Genomic DNA, 24,982 nt, shown 5'->3' on the forward strand with positions numbered 1-24,982 from the left:
AGGATGAGCAGCATGACTGGAGCATCCTGCAGTGCAATGCCCCGTTCTGTCACAGGAAGGAAATTCGGCTCTGTCCCTGCACGCAGGAGGGATCTGCACTAAAAGGTTGCAAATTTAATTAAAGGCAGTAGAAGCAGGATTGCCCTGTGATATCTAAAATATCAGGGCAGTGTGATTTAACTCCTTGCAGCAGTAAGGGGTTAAATCACACTGGCCTGATATTTTAGATATATCCTGCTGAAAGGGATTAAATCACACTCCCGCCCGCCGTGGGTGCGCTGAGCATTCCTAGACCTTCTTTCTCTAAATGCTGTGCTGGGCCACATCCAAACGTGACCCAGGGCAGTGGATGCTCCCCGGTGAGCTCGGGAGCGCCTTTCGGTGCGCTCCTGGAGCGCAGGGATGCTCCACATGAGCCGTGCCCGTGATGCTGCGGGTGCAGCCCCGGTGGGTCAGGCTCGGACCCGCTGCGGGCTCGGTGCCCTCTCCATCGGCCCCGAGCTGGGTTCTCCCACCTACGGGCACATTCGGGACCCGCAGCCGCGCTCAGGTGCGCTCTGGAACGCGCGTCAAGAACTGACCCGCTCCTGCCACGCGTGTCCGTGCGAGTGCAGCCCCACGGCCGCGTCGTGGCGTGCAGAGAAGGGCAGTCCGGGATGCAGGGATGCCCCAGGCCCGGGTGTTCCCGGAATTGCCGGGATTTGCGGCAGGGAGGGTTCGGGAGCGCGGGTCCGAGCGCGGGGCGCGGCCCCTTTAAGGGCGGCAGCGCGGGGGGGGGCGCCCGCCCGCGTTCACACCTGGAGTGGGAAAGGGGGGCGGGCCCCGCCGCCCGTGATTGACGGACAGCGAACACCAATGGGACGGCGCGGCGCCGCGGAGGGGGGGACTCCTGGCCAATGGCGGCGTGGCGGGGGCCGCCCGGCAGCCAATGGGCGGGCGCGCGGGGGGCGGCGCGGCTACATGTTGCGGTGTCGCCAACGTGGGTCCGCGGCGAGCGGCGCTCGGGCCGGGCGGCAGCGGCGGCGGCTGCGACCCCGCGGGAGCGCACCGGGACCGGCCGGCGCCCGCCGAGCCCGAGCCGTGCGGCGCGGAGCGGCAGGAGGAGGAGCAGCGACAGCAGCAGGCGGCGCTTCCCGCGGCGGGGACGCGGATTTGACCCGCCCGGCAGTGCCCGGTGGATGCCGGTGCCGTAGCGCTCCGCAGGGCCGGCGGCCGAGGCGATGCTGCGGGCGGCGGAGCGGCGCTGAGCGCTCCCGCCGCCTCCTCCTCTCGCCGCGGACGTTGCCCGGTGCCGGATACAAAATGGCGCTGCCGTCACGGGCGGCGGCGGCGCTGCTGCTGCTGGGGCTGCTGCGCTCGGCCGCCGGCGGCTGCCCCGCGGGCTGCGCCTGCGGCGGGGACACGCTGAGCTGCGGCGGGCTGGCTCTGCCCGCCGTGCCCCGGGACCTGCCCCGCTGGCCGCGGCACGTGTGAGTACCGGGGGCACCCGCGGGAACGGGGCGGGGGGATCGGGCAGCCAAAGCAGCGCTCTCTGGCTTGTTGTCAAGGCAGGAGAACTCAAAACAGAATTCCCCGCGAAACTCCGGGTTAAGCTTCCCTTGAACAACTGGGCTGCGCGGTGCGGGATTTGTCCCGGGACCCGGTGTCCCCTCTGGCACCCACCGGGGTGGGGACGGGGAGGTGGAGGCGGCGGAGCGGTGCTGGTCCCGGGTGAAAGCTGCGGCTCCCTTCGGGGCTGGCCTCCGGTGTCCCGGAGGAAAGGGAGCCGGGAGCGGGCTTGGTCTCTCAGCGATGGGATCTGCTGGAGATAATGGCCAGCTCGGGCTCCCGAATCCTTATTAGGGCATCGTCCGTCCATCCATCCATCTGTCCGTCCGTCCGTCCGCGCCGTCCCGGGCTGCGGAGAGGGGCGCGCCCCAATCCGGACCCCAGCGCCGCGGCCGCGCCCGCTCTTTTAGTGCTGGCTTTTAACGCTGCCAACTTTTTCGGCTGTGAAATTCGGGGAAAGAAAGGGAGGCGAGGGTTTCTGGGGAGTTTCGGTAAAACCCAGGTGTTTTCCAGCCGCGGCTGGCTGCGCTCCCTCCATGCTCGCTGTAAAGCGAAGTCATTCAGCTGCGCTGTATCGTGTGTCCTGGGCGGCAGCGAGCTCAGAGCCCCGCACTTGGGGCTTGCTGCGGCACCTTGAGGTGTTTTTTATTACAAGAAGGGTGTTTTAAAGTGCTCAGGTTCGTGTCCAAGCGCAGGACGGTGTCTCTGCCATTTCCCGGTCAGCGCAGCGCGCTGTGTGACCGCTGCTCGGGGAAACCGAAATAAAACATCGGACACTTAACGCTCAGGAGATTCGGGGGGGAAAGTGTGCTCAGCATTGACAGTTCGAGTGGTTTAACAGTCCAGGAGGACTGAGAGTATCTATATGCGCTCACAAACTTGTTAGAAAGTGTCCCGAACTGTTAGTTAACTTCGAGAAATCAGTATCCAGAAAGGGAAACAGCGCTTCTGCTGCGGGGCCTTTCTGCTGGTTGAACAGATTCATAAATTATCGAATCTCTGAAACCCCTGGTTGTAATAGATACTGCTCAGCCCGGCCAGGAGAGAGGATGGCCACTGAAGTGTTGCTGGAGATCATCCAGCTCCTTATTGAAAAGAATTATTAGAGGTTTGTCGGGTTTTCCTGGTGCTATTCACTTTTAGCTGCAGAAATGCCTTGTTCTACATTAAATTATCGTGTCTCGTATTGAGAGGAGCGTGTGGCCTCTGCTTTAAAGCCCTGACTCATCCCATTCACCTGTTGCTCTGAAGGATCTTTCCCTCACCTTTCAGAGCAAGTTTTTAATAATTCCAGCATTCCCATGCACCTCTTAAAATAGGACAGTGTATCTTTGTTTGGGCAAGGAAGGGCGTTAATAATCCCGACAAAATAAATTTATTGTTAGGTGTTTTTTCCGGAGTGCTAATACCCAGGAGTGTCTTTTTCAAATGGAGCAGGTTTTGGAGTGTCTTGAGTTCGGTTCAAATTTTATTGGTGAAGGAACAGCACGTATAAATCTTCTGCTATGTACCCGTGGGCTGTTGATCTTTTAGACACGTAGAATACGATTTGTAACTTTGCATACTGAAACTAACCAAGAGTTGGTTAAATGATGGCTGTTGTATTTGAAAATACAACATTAAGGCTTTTTTCCTCTCCATAGCTAGTGTAAAAAAGACGTTGAAGCTATTGCAAGTACTTTTGTTTCTAATTATTAAAAGTTACTTAAAGTTACCTATTTCAGTTTAGAAGCGTGTTTTCAGGCTTAGTGGGATCGTAAATGTTCATTTTTTGTTCAGAGAGTTGATAACTCATTTCTTCACTAGTTTAATGCTCTCTATATAAAAGCACCATGTGCTAGCGAAAAGTGCGATACTCTGTGCGAGTATCTCCGTTTCTTTTTGGATTTTTTTTGTTTTTAAAGAAAAAGAGGGGAAATGTGGCGATCCCCAGTGGTGCATGGCTGATGCAGGAGGGCAGCCCAGGGTGTGCGGGTTCTCCAGCCATACATTTGGGGGGATCCAGGCGATGTTGGAGCTGCGCATCCCCATCTCCATCCCCGCTGGGCAGGCTGGGTCCCGCCGGAGCTGTTCGCTCCCCGCCGTGATAAGCTCGGGCATGTTGGATCGCTAATAGGAGACGAGATAAACCCCAGCTTCCAGCGGCTCTGGTGGCAGTGCTTTAACTTCATTAAGGCTCTATTGAACAGTCCCTCCTTAGCAGTTTATCTTTATTCCTAACGAGTGCCACAATGCCGGGGCAGCGCTCGGAGTCGGTTTTCAGCGTGTTGGAGATAAAGCTTTTGTTTGTCGGCTTGGAAATGCGGCTCGGCAGCCGGGGAGGCTTCTGGAACAGACTTAATCACGCCGCGTATTTTGTCAACAGGACTATCAGTACCGAGGAAAAGCGCTTTTTGAAACTATTGTTGTTCCTCTGCTGGCTGCAGAGCTCGGAGCTGTCATTTTTTTCTCCCGAGCTTTCAGAAGGAATAGCTTATACACAGTCGCTCACATTTAATGTAGTGTAGCATGGATGTTTTTCAGTGTTGTTTTTTTGATTTTTTTCTTCCTTAAAAGCAACAGGCAGCTGAGCACTGTGTAGCAGTTATATAAGTGTTCTTGCTGCACGGGGCACGTTGCAACACTGCCATGACCCATCCCGTCCTCGCAGCAGCACCAGCTGCAGCTGGGAAGGGGTTCCTGGTCCTGGGAAGGGTGCACAGAGCTCCTTTGCAGTGCCTCCCTTTGGAGGTGCTTCGTGTCTTGTGGTGTTTAAGTCCGAAGTTTGTTTTTACAGTAGATTCTTATATGTGGCATCCAGTTTAGGGCTAAGTTTAAGTGCAGAACTCTAAGTGCCCCAAAAAAGCCAGGGCTTCAGCAGTGTTGGTGATGTAGCGCATCCTCTGCTTCTGTCTCTCCATCATCTTGATTTTTGAGGAGTGACAGAAGAGTATTTAGCATTTATATTTCCTTTAGACATCATGCATGACTGACGTTTTTTTCCTTTTCTATTTAGTGATAAAGCAACAATATTTTAGGTACAGCTTTTGGTGAGAAGATTTAGGGACAGTGAGGCTATGCTTGGATAGTGAATTCATTGCTAGCACGGTCTGCAGCAAAGAAAGCTTTTATTTTAAACAGAAGTATTGTAATGTGCATTTTTGACCCAAATGAGATATTTTGGGGGATATTGACGATCTGTGCATGGACCCTTCTGCCTCTGGGTCGGTGTGCGTGTGCCTGGCATGTCTGGGAGAAGGCGGCAGCCCCAGGAGAGCCGGGTTAAGAGCTGCTCTCCGTTTCCCAGGAAGGCTCTGGGGTTTGGTGTATGGATGAGCTGCCCCGAGGCACCAGCTGTGTGCGTGCTGGCTCTTTGCACGGTGCTGCTCTCCGGAGAGACCAGGGCAAAGCGCCTGAATGCTTTTTAAAGTCCTGTGGGTGCCTGCCAGTGGTTTCAGGCTCTGGAAGTGCATTTGAACTAGGAGTCAGGAGCAGTCTGTTTGTGGGCTCAAGTGCATACACACAAAGATTTTTGTTCAGTGAAACTTAAATGTTTGTGCTCAAAATTACCTGTAAATTTCATGCTAAACTGGGTGTCAGGTCCTGTAGCTTTGCTTTCACATGTTAGGATGGCTTCTTTGCTTGCTTGGTAAGGGGCTCTGCTGATGCTGGTTGCATGGGATTTTTTAAAATATTTTTTTTGCGGGGGGGAGAGGGGCATAACTTGCTCTCGGGCTCTGGGGTAAGTCTGCTCCTGCAGATGCTGGAGGAGGAGGTGTGGGGGACTCTCCTGCTGGGAGAGGGGAGTGCTGCTGGCAGTACCTCTCCTGCCCGTCCTGCTTCCAGGCCTGCTGAAATAATGGAACAAAGATTAAGTCATGGTCACCCTGGGCTCCTGCCCTGCACAGCTGTGCAACTCTCGGCATGTGCCGGCTGCCCAGGGGGTTTGGAGGATGCCTTGGGACAGGGATGTGCCTTGGTGCAGGTGGCTGGTGCCTCTGGCCACCCAAATACCCTGCTGGGTGGTGCTCCAAGGGGGTTTTCCTGCTCAGGTGGGACATGCTGGGAGCTGGAGGTGCTTGTGGAAGAACTCCTGCATGGCTTGCAGTGCCACAGAGCTCTGGTGCTTCCTGGAGCTCTGTCCTTGCCAGTGGCTCTGTTTGGGACAGTCCCAGGGCTGAGGATGGCTCTGCGCCCTCAGCATTGCCTTGCCTGCCCTGATGGGGAACAGCAGAGCCTCTCCGGGCCGGCTGTTTCAGCACAAATAAATACATGTGCCTGCGAGTAAATCCACCCTTCCTGTGCGAACATGTGTCGGTGGATTCGCTGACCACCCTCAGCATGCCGCAGTATTTATTTATCAGTTCCTACGGGAGGGCAGCAGTTAACACAAACCCTCTCTGCATCTGCTGTCTGAGCTTCTCATCTCCATCCCACACTGAGCCACGGCCGGGGGCAGAAATTGGCTCATCGGACTAGGATTAAATGTAAATACGAGCCTGATGAAGGAAAAAAATACCCCCACTTTAGAAGCCCTTCTGGCTCTGCAGAAGCCCCTGGCTTCTAGTGAAAAGCTTAGGACCTCCTCTGCATATTCCTGTCTCCTTTTGAGAAACTTCACGGCATTTAATCACTTTGAGACTTTTCCTCTCTGCAGTGACTGCAATTCGAAACGCAGGGGTCCCATACAAAAGAAGCAAGTGCTCAATGGGCTGTGTTAATATTCAGTGCCTTTTACAATGGGTGCAGTTTGAAAAGCGGAGAATGGATGGTCTGGGAGCTGGGGGAGGAGGAGCTGCAGAGGGAAAATTCCCAGGACAGGGAAGCAGCATCTCAGTAGGCAGTAGGAAAAAAAAAAAACCAACAAAAAAAACCCGAACACACCATCAAGTGTTCTCTAGAAAAATCAACTATTATGTGTTAGGTGCAGCTTAATATTTTTTTTCTTTGCTCGTGCAAAGTGCTCTGAAGTCTTCTGGATGTAAGGTTTGGGGGCGGCTGAGCTTTGCAGGATTTCCTGCTTGGAATTTAAGGAGCAAATGTGAGGTTGATTGTCTTATCCCTTTACTTGCTGGCATCAAGAACCTAAAAGTGGTAAACGAATATGTTTGGGACCCCAGACACTTGAACAAAGCACTTCAGGTACTTAAATGCTTCCTCGAGCATGGGTGAGCTTTCACTTCCCCGCTTAAGCTGCTGCTGGAGTTCTCTCTGGTGGGGATTTGGGCAGATGTGGAAGTTTTTGGAAGTGGGGCTTTATTTGCTGTGTGAGCCTCACCTGGTGCAGCACTGGGAGGATGGTCCCAGACTGCAGCTTCACTGCTGCAAGGGCTCAAGGTGGTTTCATGTTGAGGCAAATCCCCCAAGAACTGTCCCTGAAATGCCCTTCTGGCTGTGCTTGCACCTGGCTCATGAATAGAGGAGCATCTCCCATGCAGGGCAGCTGGGAATTGCTGAGTGCCACCCTGGGCATGCCCCAGCAGTGCCTGCCTTTGGCTCCTGAGAGCTTTGATCCATCCTAGAGGGGCTCAGGTTTTGCCTTGAACTTTGAGTGGTGCAAATTGGGATGATGGCTCCCATTGCTCGGTAGCCAGCCCTGCTCAGGGTTTGTGTATTGGCCCTGATTTGTGTATTGGCCCTGGCTGGTTTGTTAGCCGCACCCAGAAACTCTCAATTAGGGCTGCAGGGCTTTTAATTGATCTCGTTGGCTGCCCTGCCAGACACCTTGGATTGAGTTAGCTCAGCTCATCAGCTTTTAACACAATCATTTTGTGCTGCTAACCTAATCACCCAGTGTGACTCCCTTGTCTTGCAGCGCTGAGCTGGATGGGGTCATGTGGATGAATGCAGCACAGATAATTTAGACTGATGTTGCTTGGGAGAGCCATCTGTGGAAAATCCAGGCTTCAGGTTGAGCAGCTCTGCAGGACCTGGGCTGAGCAGGAATTAGCACCTCATGCAGGGTGAGGGAGTGATTTAACATAGAATTTAGCTTTGGTGAATAACAGTAAATAAATAAAGCACCTTGGTCTGGATTGTGGTTTCATAAAATACCTGGGCACCCCTGACAGCTCTTCCTTGCTGGTTTTTAGTGGCCTGTGAAGAAAGAAGCAGAGTGTGAGGCTCCAGGGTGTGCAGAAGAAACAAAGGGTTTCTTCTTGCACACCCGGTTTCCTGCTACGTCCAGCTATTAAATAATGTACTACAATTTTTTTTTTTTTGTTTCCTAGCATGGATAGAGGCCTAAGTCAAGGACCAGGGTGCCGTTGTGCTAATGCACCACATGAAATACCTATTATTGTTGTAGCTGAGTCATGCATTAATAGTTAACCAAGTGCTGTGCTGCAGCCCGAGTCCTGCAGCCCCAGCCTCCTCTGGCTTCAGAGCAGGACCACAACACATGTCCTGTGTTACACCCCCTCATTATGCTTTCAGCACGTTGTCTCTCAGGCCACAACCATATAATTTCGGAGATGTCTAGAAGCAGGCCCTGCTATTCTGGGGACACCTCTCAAGACCTGATGACGTGTCACATCCAATTCCAGGAGCAGCGTTCACTTGGTTCCATTTTCACTTTGAGTAAGAATTGAAGGACAGGCTTCAAACTGCAGCCATCTGTGTAGCTTTTATTAACCATGCTGGGTGTGCAGGCAGAATAGTTGGTTGGTTGCACCTGCCATGGAAGTTTTGTAGCTTCTCACAGTGGCTTTGTGTGGATTTTGGGAGGAAAAGTGTAGGAGACTTAACAATTGAACAATGTGATATAGGGCTACAGATTCTTAAAATGTTATGTATCAGTTGCATTTTCAAATGCAGCTTATCTGCCTAAAGCTTTGTTCTGGAGATAAAAGTTTTATGTGAAAGAGAATTTGTCTTTTTTTTTTTCTTTTCTTTCCAGGATGGGAGACAGGGTTTGGGTAGTGTTGATCTTGCTGCTCATGATGGGGCAGTAACTTGTGTGAATTTTCCTTTGGGGTCTTTTCTTGGACCTGTTGAGGCAGTTTCATTATTTTTTGAAATCAGGAGAGGTTCAGTTTTAAGTGTAAATCTTGTAAATGCTACTCAACTTTACTTGCTTGCATACTGCAGAAGGTGCCTGTTTTTAGAGGAATCCTTTCACATTAGAGAACACATCCTCTTGAGTTCTGTGGCAATTTGGCTGTGAAATCTGAAGTGAAAAGCTTTTTCTTAGACCACCTCCTCCAATTCTAAGGTTTTTTTTTCCTCTCTATAGGAAGGCAGACAAACCCTTAGGTGCAAGGAGGAAATGAGAAATTCAGCATGCCAAGTCTGGGCACAGCTGCTTCCCACTTGCCCACACACACAGGGACAGGGATTTGTCCTCACCACTTAAATGTTTCTCTGGTTGCCCAAAGCCTGTGATTTTGGGATGGGCACTTTCCCGGACAGAACCCTGCTGTCTTTCAATGCTGTGAATGCTCTGGAGTTTACCATCAACACCAGCTACTCACAAACCTCTCCAAAATACTGACCTGCAAATTCCAAATACACTTTGCCTAGCTGATGTTCAGGCTGCTTTATAGCTTCACTTTCAGTGTGTTTTAACCTGCTGCATGCCAATATAAACACAAGTTTTCTATGTTATCTAAAAAATACTCTTAAAAAGTGCTGGCTGTCCAGCAGGGCAGGACATGCAGCCTGTGTGGCAGGGCTGCTCCCCAGTGCAGATGGGGACTGGGGCTGAACTGATACGAGATATTCACTTGGAGGTGACAGGTTTGGGCTGGATTGGTGGGAGATATTCCCTTGGTGGGTGTTGATTGTAGCTGTGTTTGTGGATGCAGTGCTGGAGGTGTCCTGTGTGTGTAGGAGCTCCACTGGGGTGTGGTGAGTGGGTGTATGTCCATTTAGGAGTGGGGTGGTGGGAGATTTGGGCAGGGGGGAGGCTGCTGGTCTGTGGATTGTGTCCTGGGTAATAAAACAGCAATTGTAGGAAACGGCCTGGCTGGAGGCCCTGTGAAAAATTGCCCCCTAAATGTGTTCCAGTTGTCCAAACAGTGGTGCCTCTCCTCCTGAGCTGTGTGCAGGGGGAGCCTGGAGCTCTGCTGCTGCCTGGGGAGCAGCCCCAGGCACCCCTTGCTGCCTTTCTGCTGTGCCTCTGCCATCCACACAGCTTTCAGAGCTGTGGAAAAGTACCAGAAACTTTAGCATAGGTTTAAAAAATGTCCTCCAGCAGTCTGGACAGGATGAGCTCTTCTGCAGCAGCCCATGGGCAGGCAGACTGAATTTGGCTGTTTCCCAGCACAAGGTGGTTGCTTTGAGATGGAGCTGGAAGGTGCGTGGAGCAATGGATTTATTCCTTTCTCAGGAGACTTTGCAGCCTCAGGGAATGAGAAGAATGGAGGGGTATGGCAGGGATGTGTTGGCAATCAAGTCTGTCACTTGCAGGGGTGAGGAGGTGTGTATTGATCCTGGATGTTCTGCTTCTCTCATGCCCAGTTCCTTCTTTGCTCACCCACCCGCCTGGTGGTGGCAGAGGCAGAAATGGGCAGCAATGCCAGGTGCTGTGGCACAGGGCAGCTGTGACCTGCTGGGAGCATCCCATGCTCTGTTTGTCCATGTAACTCACTGCAAACCTTCGTCCCGTCCTGAACTGCAGCACAGCCGCATCCACACTTGTATTTCATTTGTTTTGGCAATATGGGGCAGCTTCTCCTGTTTTAGGAGGTTTAAACAAACCATGTGATGTTTTATTTTGAAAGGTGTCATAATAGTTTGTGCTTTTTCTTTGCTAAGTGTATTTTTGTGCTGTTCCTGTCTGTTGGTCTATAAACAACTCTGTTCATTCTTTTTCCTCCTTAAACAAGTAATCTAAGTGAGAATTCCTGGCTTTTGAACACCTTTGGATTCTTTCGGAGTAGTGCATGCATTTTGCTTATAAATCAGTAAATAAAGGATAGTGTGGGTTTTTTTGACTTCCCTGAATTAGGAGGATTTATGAGAGTTGGTCCATCTTTGTTTCACATGGTTATAAACCTCTTGTGTATCTCCTCTCCCACTTTCCAACTTTTTTTTTTATTGAGGTGGTGACCACCCAAAAGCTGTTGAGGTTGATTAAATTAAGGGGTTTGAATGACTGTTCATAAGGCTGGATAAATAAACTTTTTCTGTTACAATAGGTTAGAAAATAATTTTAGAATGGGTGCCTAGGCAGACTCCACCTTTGCTGTGTGAGTGGGCAAGGAGAAGTTCTCTGCTTTGGGAGGAGGTCTGCAGAGCTGAGGCTTCACCCTGATTTCTGAGCACTTTTATCCAGAGTTGTCACCTGTTTTGCCTGCTGGACAAGGAGCTGGCAGCCTGTCAGCCTCTCCCAGTTGAAGTTGTGTTTGCTTCTGGCAGCTCCCTAGGTGAGTGGCTTTTCTCCTTGTGAGCTGAGCTCTTCAGGAGCTTGCTTATCCTTGCTGACCCTACCAGCAGAGACATGTGCTGGTCTTTGAGTTAATTCCTTGGACAGAAACTTGTACAGATCTACCAGGATGTGTTAGGCTTGCACTGTCCACTTCAAACAACAGCTGGGTTTGCCTTCCCTGGTGCAATAATCTCTCTGAGGTAGGAACTGCTGTTTGCCCAGCTTTCCTGAGAGAGGAGGTTGTGCAGTTGTCCATGTGGCTGTTCTCTTCCCCCACAGCTTTTGATGCTGTTGGCCAACTTCACTTTAAGGGTGAACTCAAATTTGGAATTTCTGCCTCTCCCATGGGCAGCAGGCTGTATCCCCACTGAGGGAAGGGAAGCAGTGTGGGATTATCCTGTGTGAGAAATCAGTCTCTGTGGAGAGAGCAGTGCTGTTTAGCCATCCCTGCAGGAGAAGTGGGTGACAAAGTCCCAGCTGGGAGACAAAGCTGTGCTTACCCCTGATATCCGTTTGGTTAGGGAGCTGTTCAGAGTCTGGAATGGTGCTGGTGGTATCTGATACCCACAGGCAGGAGCAGAGGATTTGGTGCTGGGTTAGCCCTTGCATTGTTCCTGTGAGCAGGGAATTGATGCCATGGAGAGAGCACCCAAATCCTGACCTCTTTGGGGACCAGCATGGATTCCTCTGTGTCTAAAGTGCTGTCACCAGTGCAGTGGAGGAGCATCTCAGCCAAAGCAACAAGCTCTTGTGACTGCCACAGTCAGGGATTGGTTTTGGTGATGTGCTGCTCCTCTTGAGGCAGAATTTCCAGGAAGAAAGTGCCTTCACAGCCTGCTGGGCATGGGGCTGTCAGCATGGATGAGAAGGAATGGCCCTGGGTGTGTGCATCCCTCAGACTGCTCCTTCCCTTGCTGGCCACTCAGGGTTTGGGATTTCCAGCCCCTGTGGGGAGAAGGCAGAGCCATGCAGCTGGGCAGCATCCCTGGGAGATGCCAAATCACAGCCCTGGCTGTTTACCACAGCTTTTCTCTCGTGGTTCCTAGCGCTTTTCTCAAGTGTTACCACTTTGTGGTCGGCTTCACAAGGGCCTGAGCTGTCCTCTCTGCTGGCAGGGACACTGGGGCTGTGCTGCATCCCTCTGTGTGTGCTAAGCACGGTGTGCTCAGGCTGCCCAGGCTCTGTGCCCTGCTGGTTACTTTGTTTGGTTCTCTCCCCAGCTGGGAATAGCTGAAAGGCAGAGCTTGAAGCACTGCAAGTTGTTATGCTGGCAGGGGGCTTGCTGGGGAAAGGGCTGTGCACCATTAAGCCATTTAGATTTGTCACAGATCTTTTTTTTTCAAGTCAAAAACACAAAAACACTCTTTTAGAGGAGGATGAGGTGGCAGCTGAACACTTGGGGCTGTGTTAATTAATGTTGCTTTGTTTGTGAGATGCATGGTTAAAAGAGGAAGAATTCAGCACAAACTTAAAGGACTGTGCATTTGGAAACAAAATGGGGAAGTGTCCCTGTCCAACAAGTTCCAATTGCTTCCTCTATAGTTTCCTGAGTAATTCTGACTGCTGGTTATAAACAATCTCTCTTGCTATGGCAGGGTGCATAATTTCCCAGATCTCCCTTTGGACCAGCACCTACCTGCCATCCCATCCCTGATGGCAGGGAAATTTCCGTTTCCTCTGGGAAGTCAGTTTCCTGAACACAGTGTGAGATAGACAAAAACAGCCACAGCCCTCATAGACTGGGATTGGGAGGGAATTGAAATGTGCATTGAAATATTTTGGGGGATTATGGTCTGTCATAACTGAAAAGCCTTTTGATGGTTTTCCTGCCTTTTAGGTTTGCAATGCAGAATTCCTCTTGACTTGTTTGAGTGGCTTTGGAGCCACCTGACTGTGCCAAACATGGAAGAGCAGAGCTGGTCCTTCTCTTGGCATTCCTGTGGTGTTGGGAAGGGGCTGCAGGATGCCCATTTAGGTCTGGGCTATGGGGACAAGCCAGACCCTGCAGCACCTCTCATTCTGCCAGGGCTTCACCATTCACTCTTGGCTATTTCCACTGAGGGCTTTCAAGCCAAGGTGAGCCAGCTCTGTGTGTTTGATGGTGTTTTGGGGCAGTATGTGGCTCTTTGACCCATGCCCATCCTGCCACCATGGTTGTTTTCCACCCTTGCTCTGCATTTCCAACCTTGCTCTGATGTAAATCATCCCTGCAGCCCTCAGGTCTGGGGACCTGCTGAGGTCTATGGGGACTTGTTGGGAAGCAGGGCAGGAATAAATCCAAGCTGATGGAGGCAGGAATAAGTGCCAAGCTGCTGCAGGCAGGAGCTGGCCCTGCTTTGGTGACACTCCTCAGCTTGAAAATGGCCCTGTAATTAAAGTAGTGAAGATCCATCTCACTTAATGTAACCCTATAAACATTAGGCTTTATGGATACACTAGAGATTTAGTTTTCTCAGTTTTGTGCAGTGCAATGGGTATTTCCAAAAGACAAGTCAAGTACTGTCCAGGGGCCATGCAAGCAGAAGTCTAAGTGTGTCTTGTCCTTTATGGATGGGGGCATTGGGATGTGGTTGGATCCTGTCTGGAAGAAGAGACTCTGCCCAGAGCTTTTTCACAGCATGATCATCTCTGTAAGGGCCAAGAAAACCTGATCTGGAAGCCTGTTTTATTTGTTCATTCCTGACTCCAGCCCTGCTTTGAGGGGAGCACATGGAGGCCACCAGCCTTGCTGTCCTGGCACAGCCATGTTCCCCTCCTGAAGAAAGGGTTCAGGGTGATATTTGAAATGCAGCAGAAAACCCACACTTCCTTCAGAGTTTTGACTCTTGCATTTTTCATCTTGGGCAGGGTTTAAAGTTTTCTGCAGCATTCAAGGAAAGTTTTGGTTTCCCTTTGCCCACATGTCAGCATTCCTGAGCAAAGCAGCCTCAAGATTTGTGGAGCAAATTCTTGAAATTCTGCAAATGTTTTGAGCCAGAAAATGTTTTCAAAAACTGCCTGACCTAAGAAAGAGTTGGTAGGACTTGGGCATGGCTTAGGAAAAATGAATAAGGCATTTTTATCCCTCTTTAAATTCACATCATTCTGACCAAAACCACCATTCCCAGTCTTGAGAGCTGCTGCACTCTGCCACCGTGTTGTTCTTAAACCACAGCTGTGCTTATTTGAATAAACCAGATAAAGATACAGATTTTAAACTGAGCTTTTCCCTGTTCTTGCACTGACTTCCCCAGTGATCTGTGTGTCATTTAAATCTGAAAAGGAGTTTGGATGCTTCAAAGTGGACTTGAAAGAAAGGGAAGGGTGTGTGTGGCAACTCCTGCACCTGCAGGCACTGCAAACCTGCTTAAGGCTCCTGGGAATGTTCTTCTCTGAATGTTCTCCTAGAGCTGATTTGGGTGTGCTGCCACCAGCACCCCGTAGTTGTGCTCTGCAGCACCCAGGTTGCTGTCGTGGTCTCTTGTGGATGCTCCAAACATTGGGTTTATGATTTATGCACTGGATGTCTCCTGCCATGAGCTCTTTATAGAGGCAGGACCACGAGTGAGCAGGAAGGGGATTGGGAGGCAGGAAGACTCCTGAGTTTGGGACCATAGATTTGTGTATCCCATAACCTTGTTTCTAAAGGTGAAACCCCGAAGCAGACCCATACCTATTTTGGCCCAAGTATAGATTTTGTTTTAGTTTTCTTGCTGTTACTGTTTTTGTGAGCACATTCATGGTTCTAGGGGATTTTGGTATTGACATCTTCTCCTCAGAGAAGGGGTCTGACTCAGACTGAAATTGCTGATTGATTCCCCTTTTTTGCCCTCCCCCTTTTTCCTGCTGAAGTCAAGAACCACTTCAAAGGCTCAGATGTGTTGGTGCCAGACGCCACACAGTTATTGTGAGGAGAATTTGAAATATAATTGAAAACAAACCTTTGTTCAGCCAGGCATATCTGGCTGTTGACTTTCACTCCCGACAGAGGTGGGTGCTCAGCCTCTTCTGCTAGATTTGATGTCTGCACACTTGTCATGGTAGATGAATTGCCCCCGTGAATTTACATCTGGTAAATGTTTGCAAAATCTGGAAAATGCGTATTTTCCTACCTAGGAACCCGCACTGACGCTCAAAAGTTGCCAGCATATTTGTGGAATTCCTTGCAGTAATAAAACACATCAAATTGGTCTTGGCAGGCTGATTTCAACAGAGATGCTCCAAGTCCAGGTTTCTCAGCTTGGCAAGCAGAGTTGTCCCACTTCCTTTTAAGACTCGTCTCTTCTGTGGGATATAAGGATATTGTTCAACGCAATTTCGAAAACATTTGTGAAAGCATGGCTAATACAGATGTCTGCACTCATTTCAGCTTTGTTTGCTGAGACAGCAGAGCCTGGTGTGGGAGCTTTGCAGCCCAGCTCAGCCAGTTCTCATGGTGAAGTCCAGGAGGCTGGAACTCCAAAAGAGCCCAGCAAACCTTTGCCCACAGCAGCCCTTGCTTGCCTGGCGCTGAGTAGAAGCTGTTGTTTCATACCCCATAAGATGACATTTGCAAACATGGTCTGCAAGGTGCACAGTGTGGTTTAGGTCCCTGTTTTTTGTATAAATTTTCTGTATAAATTTAGGGGTCTGTCTTGGATCAGAATTTGGACTGTGCTGGTGCACATTAACCCAGAGTTTTGCCCCAGGACTCGCGTGTGCCACTCCATGCTGTGTTATGGTGTCACCACCTGGGCATCATTTTGTCCCTCTTTGCTCCAGGTACCCAAATTTGGCTTTCCTTTGTGCCAGGGTGATGGTCTGGGATCTAAAAGCCTTAGTACATGGGGTGCAGGGAGCTCAGTCTCTGCTGGAGGTTACTCCTGCAGCCAAATTTGGGTCCCTCTGGAATTTAATAGTTCTCACTGTGATTATGTTGCTGGATTTGGTGTTTCTTCTCCTTTTAATTTGCCTCCCCTACCAAAAACACCAGTCTCATTGCATATGGCTGCCTGTCTGTTGTTTATTATCTTTGCTGCACTGTGGTTAGTGCTCACACATGATATTTCTTTGGTTTCAGTACAGACTGAGCGGGTTGTCCGCCCCTGGATCCAAAAAATGTAAACTATTTATAAATGAAAAATACTCTCCCAGTTTGAAAGTGCTGTGTTGTCCCCTTTCCATCCAGCATGTGCACATTTGTCTGTTCTCCTGTAATCTCACTGATGTAAGTCCAGATTTCTAATAATTTATGGGACTGGGGGCTGTCTGGAGAAATTTTGATGGGACCATGTGCTCATGGGGGAGAACATGAAGCAATAGTGATAAAAAGTAATGGAAAAATGTTATTTGGCTGTGCTGCATTCAGTGCAGATATGGCCCCAAACTCAGATAATCCTTCCTACAGAGTTCAGGGATTCTTGATTTTGATTTTCCAGTTGGGCTCATCTCCATAATAAGCAACCCTTGAAAAACTGGGACAAAAAAACTTATTAGTGTGGCTTAAAATGGCCAGAGTGCTTTTTCTGGTACTCCTTGCAATTAAACTGTGTTTGATCTGTTTTGAGCATGTACTTAGTTTTATATTGAGCTAAGAGCCTATGTTTAGTCTCCTAGGGAAGAAAAATAAGGCAGGATTTAATAATATATTATGGGAGGCTGGGGTGAGTTTTCTGTGCCTGTTTGGACAGCAGGGCAGGAGGTGATGCTGGGTGGGCAGGAGGGGATGGAGCTGGAGCAGAGGCTGAAGCAGTCAAGCCCAGGGGCAGGAGAAGAGGAGGCTGGGGAGGAAATACAAGGTGTTTAATTGAGGAGCTTGTTAGCCGGCAGCTGATGGGTTGTTTTTGTAGAGAACTCCAGGGGAACTTGAGCTGAGTTGGTTTCCTGGTTGAAATGAGTGTTGCTCGCTGATGGGACTGGTGTAGGAGTGAGGCATGTGGGGAGCAGAGCCCTTCAGAAAATGCTCCCAAGAGAGCAGGAGTTATTTTGATCTATGGTGACATGGTTTTCCATGCAGCCACGGTGATGGTAAATGAGGTAGGGCTGTCCTGCTTCCTGCTCAGATCTGGGAGATTAGAGGATAGCTGAAAAAACAGGTGGTATTTTTTGGAAGACTGTTCACAGCATCCCCAGCGATTCATCATTCAAATGCAAAGAGTGGAAACTTTCTCACTGCCAGTGAGTTCAGGCAGCCTCTGCCATGAAGATCAGTCAGTCTGTAAATGGTGCAAAACATCAGTAGTGTAACCAGTGCAGAGAGGATTAAAGCATCATGAGTGTAAATTCAGTAAATTTCCAGGTTTTCTCTGGACACTCTTGGCACTGATGGTGATAATTCCTTGCTCTGTAAAACAGCAATTTTTGAGCAAGGAATATAGGGCTTGGGGTTTTAGTTTTCACTATTTGGGAGCACCTAAATGCATTTGCACGTCTGTCCTGCACAAGACAGCACTTGCTGGAAAAGGCTGCTGCAGCCTGGCTGGGCCTGTGGAACAGTGCCTTTAATGCACTGATTGCATATTAATGAACAGCCAAGAAAGGAGGGAGGGTGCCAAAAAGCAGGGAGCAAAAAAGCCAACAATATCAGCACGAACTTTGCACTCTAGAAAGTGTGAAGTGATGTCGCTGAAAGGAGTTTACTGCACAAGTGGAACACTGTGGTCCCCTTTGATGCCCACATTTCTGTGCTAGTAAAATTGGCCAGAGGAAGGATAATTGGCCAGAGGAGCTTGGTGGGTTCCTGTTAACCCATTCTGTACCCCTTGGAATGCTCCCCACTGCTGAGTGTGTTTTGGCACTGTGGGTGCTTGCTCTGGAGTGTTTGACGTGCTGTGTGTGACGTGTGGAGCTGTAACACCTCTCCAGCACATGGGGTTACCATCCACATCTGGTTTGTATCACCCTCAGTGGTTTTATTGCAAGCTGCAGTGCTCCATCTGCACCCTTTCCCTTGCCCAGTTCTGTCCCACAGCATCAGGAAAGTGAAATCCCCAGCCTGGAAAAAGCTACAGAGTAGGCTGGTGTATGAATTAATTAATATAATGGCTACTGATAGCAGTGTGCTTTTCCTGGGATTTGGCAGAAATTGGATATCTTGGCTCTTGCCTTTTCATTAGCCTGGTTTCCACATCCCAAGCTCATTACCAAGTCCTAGGGATGTGGGTTTTGGGGTTTTTTTAGGGCTCCCCACCTGCTTGGAAGCCTCCCATAGAGGCTTCCCCGCAGAGCCAGTGGTGGCATTGTCCCCATGGAGTGCTTGGGGACAGACTGGCAGCTCTGTGTCCCTTCAGGAATTTGCAGTATTCAGTGTGGGGGCTCGGGTCCCCTGTGCAGCTGGGGACTTTCCTGTCTGGAGCATTGGGAGTGTTGAAGATGATCTCGCAAATATTTTTTGAAATTTTTTGGGGGTTTCTTTTGGCCCTGGGCCAATTTTTGCTTGTCTCTGATGCATAAAGTGGGTTTGAAAAAATGTTGTTTCTCTCTCTTCCCCCATTTAAACATTTTAAGAATGTCAAGTCTTGTCAGCCTTAGCTTTGCTGGGAAAAAAAAAAGAAAAGAAGAAATCCCTTGAGGAGCTTGGGGATGTGTTTTGTATGTGATCTCAAAACCCTGAGGGGAAGGTACGTGAGGCAGGGAAAGAGGAGGTCATTAACAAAAGCTTCCTTTATCCCACATTTTAATGAGGCATTGCCATTAAACAGCAGCAACCACAGAAAAATTCAGCCAACCTGACTTTGTTCCCCTGTGTTTAGCCCCTTGGTTTAAATCATGCTCTCACTTTGCTGATTCCCTGCTATGACCAGAGTTTTCCAAGGAAGATAAACTCCAAATTTGTAACATAAACCTCTTTGGTAACATGGACAAATTAAGAGAAGACTTCTCATGGAATTTTTCTGCTGCAGTTGCTTGTAATCTCAGTAATACATAAGAAAATGGGCACAAGAAATCTGATTTCCTGAGGATTTGTGTCTCCAGGGCTGACTGAGGTTTTAATTAGTGCAGAGTGTTCCTGTTATCTCTGGATTGTATTTTATCAGTGCCCTCCTTCCCCACCTTGGCTGTGGTGTATTTTGGGAGTGGGGGGCTCCTCTTTTCTGCAGTGATGGGCCCCGACCATGCAGGGCTGAAGATTTGTGCTGCTCTCCCCTCCTTGCCTGCCCCTGTTCTGCAGCCTGGCAGGAGCTCCTTCCTTCCCCTTCCCAGCCCTCTGGTCTTATTCCACTTCTAAACTTATTGGGGAAGAGGACAGACTTCCACAACATGACTGCAAACAACTTTCCCCTCACTGATTATGCAGAAATGAGGAGATTTGGTGGCTTTGGTGAATTCATTCTCCCTTAGTGGTGCAGTGGGATGGATGCTCAGGGTTTCACTGAGACCCCCTCCTGTTTTCTGGGCTGTTTTCCCAATGCAAGGGCATCTCTGTGCTCCATCCCCACCACCACCAAGCACCCCCTGGACGCTTTTGGGGTGAGCTGACTTCTCAGAGCTGATCATTTCACCTCAATCCTGTGCTGCTCAGCTGGACTTTGGAGCCCAGCTCTGGATGGGGCAGGGGGAAATCCCCAAGAAGGAGGAAATGTTTGTTTAATTCCTGACGTGGTGTAAGGTTCAGATTGTGAAACAGCAGGGACAGAGCAGGGCATGGTTTTTCCCTGTGGTTTGCAGATAACATGTGCAGAGCAGGCAGCCAGCGTGGGGCTGGGGGGAGAAAGACACTGAGGTTTATTTGTTTGTGTGGCTTGTTTTTAATTTAAATAACCTTTATAATTTCCCCTCCCTCCGAATAGTAAGTGATTCCTTATTTATAAGGGCCTTGCCTTATTATTCAGCCTGAAATACAGGCTGCACTCCAGCTTTTACAATAGGGATTAATTTTTAAGATGGGCACAGGCAGGGGGCAGGTAGTGTGAGCCCCCTGTGTTTGCATTTCCTCTGCTGGTGGAGGCCTTTGGCTTCTCTGTGAGCAGAGCTGGGGCCAGCTGCCTGCTGCCCTTGCAGCCCTGGTGCTATAAAAGAGGCAGCAATGTGTTCCCAGCTGGAATGGGGCTGGGTAATTGCTCTGGGCAGGTTTATGGTGGGGAGGTGTGAAGTGCCCTCTGTCTGTCTGTCTGTCTGCCCCCCCATCTGCAAGGGGCTCTGCAGATGGGCTGGGGGGCTGCTCAGGGAAAAAGTGGTGTGTTAGCCATCTCCAGAGTCATGGAATTGTTGAAATCACAGAAAGGCTTGGGTTGGAATGGCCTTAAAACCCATTTAGCTCCCATCCTTACAGCCTGTGCACCCACTAGACCAGGCTGCTCAGGGACCCATCCTTAAAATTGTCCCTTCTCCATAGGGATCCAAGTCACAGAGTGGGGCTCTGGTGCCCATGCTGAGAGTGCTTGGACAAGGAAGCCACACTGGGATTTCAGAGTGCATCTCTGGATTTCAGGCTGAATTTTGCTTATTAAGGTTGGGGGGGAAATGTGTCTAAGGAGCCATTTGCCAGCTTTTCATAAATATCCTAGAGATTTCACAGCAGAGTGCAGAGACTGTTGAAGCTGGCTGGGCATACCAGAAACTTTATGAAATAGTTGGATTTGATCAACACTTAATCACAGTCAGGCAGCTTGGCCCAGTCTCGCTCTTCTCCCAAGCCCAGAGGAGGCAGGAGGTGCTGGGGCTGGCCTTGTGCCCCACTGTCAGCTCCACGTGTCTGTGATGGCACCAGGACATCTGTCAGTGCCCAAGGGAACATTTATGGGCATAAGGAGAGCAGTGGGGCTGCAGCAGGTCACTGCTGTCCCCTCAGGTACGGGACAGTGAACTGAAACGCTGCCTGCCGTCCTGCATCATGGTGTGAGGGGCATTGCAAGAGAGCTTTTCGAGGTGTTTATCCAAGCTTTTCCAGGTATTTATCTAAGCTTTTTCATTTTCTGAAGTGGCTGGTTCAGGGGCTGTTGTGCTGCTCATTTGGTGCTGTTGCACCCAGTGGCAGGTGAGGGTAGGTAGAGGGGTGAATCCGCCGACTGCAATGCCCTGATTTCATTGCCAGTAAGATTTTTTGATTTTTGCTGTCCTAGACCCCCTTGCTAATGCTTCCTGTTTGTCCTGCTCATGTGAACAGCTTCACTGCTCCTGGCTGTCCGTGCTTATTGCAGTTCCTAGAGACTTGCTCTTCTCAGGATCAGAGGAGCTGTTTCTGCAGGCACACACACTCACGTATTTCTCTTGACCCAAGTCCTTCCCAGCCTGGATTTGTGCTGCTCTTACTCTGCCTTATGGGCCAGCATCCAAATTCAAGCACAAGAGAGATATTTGAGGTTGATTCTTTGCTGAAAAGCAGCTTTTCCCTACAAGAAATAAGCAGAAAACTACAGCTATGGCTAGGAGTTTTCAGTTAATTTTATGAAGTTATTGGTACACAGAAAGAGAACATTTTCAGCAGCATTAGTGCTTTTCAAAAGTTTGCCTACGAGCAGTTTATTGATTGAGCAAATAGGTGGATAACACAAGCCTGGAGGTGTATGATGGTTAATGTGTAACCATTAAATAGACTTATTTGGGCGCTTTTTATGGGTTCTCATAGCAATTAAAGCTTATAAAGCTGTGGAGAGTGTTTTTATGTGGAGGAAAATGAGAACCTTTATCGCAGTGAAGGTGTTCATGGAAAAGGTACAGTTTATGTAATTGTGTTCATGTGACTTGACGTAAGTGTGGGGCTGCAGGAAAAGCAACAACCTACCAGAGCTAATTCCCAAGGCTGATTGCAATATCCCTGTGTATTGGCTTCCCTCCCAGTGGCTCTTTCAGTATATTGAATTCAGTGTCATTCCATGGGGGAGGCATTTTATTGTGAGCCTCCTTTGCTCTGGACTGATTTTTTTGGCTCTCTCCCCCATGGGTGTGGTTTTTTGGTGTGTTTTTTTGTGTCTTGAAGCAGCTTTGGTGGTGGTGTCAAATTTGCTGAAAAAAAAAGGAGCATGAAATGGTTTCCTGCTGGCTAATGTGATCAAGAAGTATTCTGTAGTTCTTGAAGCTCTGTCTTGGTTAAAGCAATCACACAGGACCCAAACTTTGTGGGGATATGGAAAAGCCTGGGTTTCTTCTTAGATTTTTTTTTCATCCCCAATATGGTGTATTTAATGGAAAGTGAAAGCTGAATGAAATGTTGGGGACTCAGTAGATGTGTGTGTATGTATATATGTGTATATATAAAGCTGTAGTTCTTCCTTTTCAACCAAAAGAAATGAAGGCTGAAAACCAGACTTGTTTCCTGTCCTTCTCCACTCTGGAGCCTCGTGGATGGTGGGGGAGAAAGGATGGGGAGGGCACCTTGTCTCAGCTTGTGGAATTGTGTGATTGCACAGCTCCAGGCAAATATTGACACCAGGTTCCTTGGCAGATGTGCTGCTCCTGAGGTGCCTTGGGAGCTAAAGATCCTTCCCTGGCACTTCCTGCAGCCCTTGCTGGGCTGGTGGAGGTGGTGAGTAAAGGGAGAGAAGCTCAGTGATGGCTGCTAAGAAAAGGTTTCACCCACAAATACTCTGCTATCACATTATGAGATCTCTCCCCAAGGGATGGATGGCTGGCAGATATGCAGAGGGATGCACATCCTTTTGAGGGATGTACCCTTTTGGTGTGTCAGCACTGCCAGCCTGGCACAGGCCTGAATGCAGGGCATGTGGGCATCTGCTCTGCTTTTGGCATCTTTAAAAAACAAAATAAAACCCAATTGCTGGCTGAGAAAGGGAAAATTGTGGATTGCTGTTTTCCATCAGCACTTGGCTGCCTGGGCTCTGTGCTGTGGCAAGGGTGAGCATGTGTGAGATAACCTGCTGCAGTTGTGGAGAATGCACCAGAGCATTGTTAACATCAGCCAGATTCCTCTGTGGTGTGGCTCTGTGGTGCAGTCTGGACAAAAGGTTAAATTGGGCAGTCATTTTTGCAGTTCTGGAGAAAGTCCAGTATCACTCAGTTAACTTTTGCAGAGCCATTTCCTGTAGGTTTTGTTAGAGAAAAGCAAGGTTATGTGTTTCCAGTTGCAGTAGAGTTATTTTCCCCTATAAAATGCACTGCAATTTATTTTTACACAATTTTGATTGGTTTGCAAAGACTTGGAGGGTTTGGAAGATCTGGAAAGTTGTTGTTTTTTATTTCATACCTCACTTGCTGTGACAAATTGAGGAAAATGTGTTTTTTTAATGTGGCATTGCTGAAGTCTGGCCAGGCTGGGAGTGTGCACAGCCCGTGCTCCCACGCTGATGTCTGACCCAGGGCCTGCTCCTGGCAATGGCCAGTTTTGGGAAGCACTGAGGGAGTTTTTCTCCTTCAGGCAGTTCACAGCTGGCAATGGCTGCACAGATGTGGTGATGAATTGCCCAGGGGTTCTTCCCCATGGTTTTCCAGCTATGGAGATGCTGTCACCCTCTGGCTCCTTGGCTTGCCCACTTCCATCTCTCCATATCTCCTCTTGGGGAGTGCTTTGGCTTCTCCATCATGGTTCATCTCAGGATTCCTCCATCTTTTCATGTGAATTGCTGCATTTCTTTTTCCCAGTGCTTGTGATGGTGTTCACAGGGGTCTTAGGATGAGGGAAGAGATGAGGATCTGACTCCATGTTTGAGAAGGCTTGATTTATTATTTTATGATATATATACATTAAAACTATACTAAAAGAATAGAAGAAAAGGTTCTCCTCAGAAGGCTAGCTAAGCTAAGAATAGAAAGAATGATAACAAAGGCAGCTGTCTCGTACTCTGTCCGAGCCAGCTCACTGTGATTGGCCATTAATTACAAACATCCAACATGGGCCAATCACAGATGCACGTGTTGCATTCCACAGCAGCAGATAATCAATGTTTACATTTTGTTCCTGAGGCCTCTCAGCTTCTCAGGAGGAAAAATCCTAAGGAAAGGATTTTTATGAAAAGATGTCTGTGACAATTGCTGTCTGTGCTTAGAGCAGCAGTGCTTCCCACAAGCCCTAACTATTCTTTCTCTGATTTCCTTGAAATGGTGACATTTATAATTTCCACAGAGACCAATCTGTCTCCTCTCAAAAGGACATGGTTTGAATTCTCCAAGCAATGAGTGCACCTGTGTCTCTCACTGTGCAGGAACAAACCTTGGGGCACCTTCTGCATTCACATTTCCCAAATAATCCCATTTTGGAGCAGGGCTTGGTGTGAAGCCAAGGAGCCCTTGGCCCTGTGAGAGCTGCAGGTTGTGCAGTGAATGGTGAGCCCCTGGCACGGTGCCTGGGCTCACAAGGACCACTCCTAGGAGGGAAGGGGTATTTCTGTTCCTGGCCAAATTGCAGTGTTAGCTTTTCTATTTTCAGGGCAGCCAGGTGGCCACCCACATGGAGTTTCATAATGAGACTTTTTAAAAATATTTTGAGAGGCCATTAGGTAAGTTTGAGATGGCATCTACTTTGGGTTATGCCTGAGTGAGGTGGGCTCAAAGCAACAAGGGAGGACCTGGCTGCCTTTTAACATCTTCCTGCAGGATTTGTTGCTTGAATGCAGCATCCCTTCAGAGGAAGGATTCCCTTCCTTGGAGCTGGGACTGGAGCTCCTGTGACAAATGCACATCCTCTGGTGAGCAGAAACTAAGATAGTTATAACAAAAAATGTTATCTGAAATGCCAAGAGGGGCAGAATGATTCCAGTAATAATAGTTAAAAGATGAAAAAATTAGTTTATCCAAGTATCTTCTGAATCCAGCAATTTTGCAGGGAGAGTGTGTTCTTTGTTTCCCATAGCAAAAGAACTGGGAAATGTTCCCTTCCCCTCTGCAATGTGGAAAGGATAAAAATCTATAGAAGGGAAAGTTTGTTCTTTGACTGAACCTTAAACATCTACATTCCCTTTGAATTAGCTGTGATGCCTTTAGCTGAGAAACTCTGCAAATCCGAGGGAGTTCATTGAATAATAAATCAAGGCATCCATCCAGCAAAGTACATCAGGGCCCTTTGAAGTAGATGAAAAAATACCTTTGTGATCTGAGAGAGAGCTTTGGTGCCTGACTGATGCTGATGCAGGGTTCAAACCCAGCTGCAGTGGCCCCCAACAGAGGAGGGGAGCAGGAGCAAACGTGGGCTCAGGAGCAGCTGCTTCCCCTTGGCTCTGCTGCAGCCCCATTTGC

The 24,982-nt window shown here is 49.1% G+C and overlaps 1 protein-coding gene across 1 annotated transcript in view; it reads left to right on the top strand.

Moving 5' to 3' along the window:
- Positions 1-1,185: 1,185 nt before the first annotated feature.
- Positions 1,186-24,982, top strand: part of LRIG1 (leucine rich repeats and immunoglobulin like domains 1) — a 93,156-nt gene continuing 69,359 nt past the window's right edge. The window contains exon 1 of the mRNA XM_064723697.1: positions 1,186-1,469. Within this exon, the coding sequence (XP_064579767.1) occupies positions 1,303-1,469 (167 nt within the window). The 5' untranslated portion in view covers positions 1,186-1,302. The remainder of the gene's footprint in view (positions 1,470-24,982) is intronic.

The sequence above is a fragment of the Zonotrichia leucophrys genome, chromosome 12 (genome assembly GCF_028769735.1).
Source record: "Zonotrichia leucophrys gambelii isolate GWCS_2022_RI chromosome 12, RI_Zleu_2.0, whole genome shotgun sequence".
NCBI lineage: Eukaryota > Metazoa > Chordata > Aves > Passeriformes > Passerellidae > Zonotrichia > Zonotrichia leucophrys.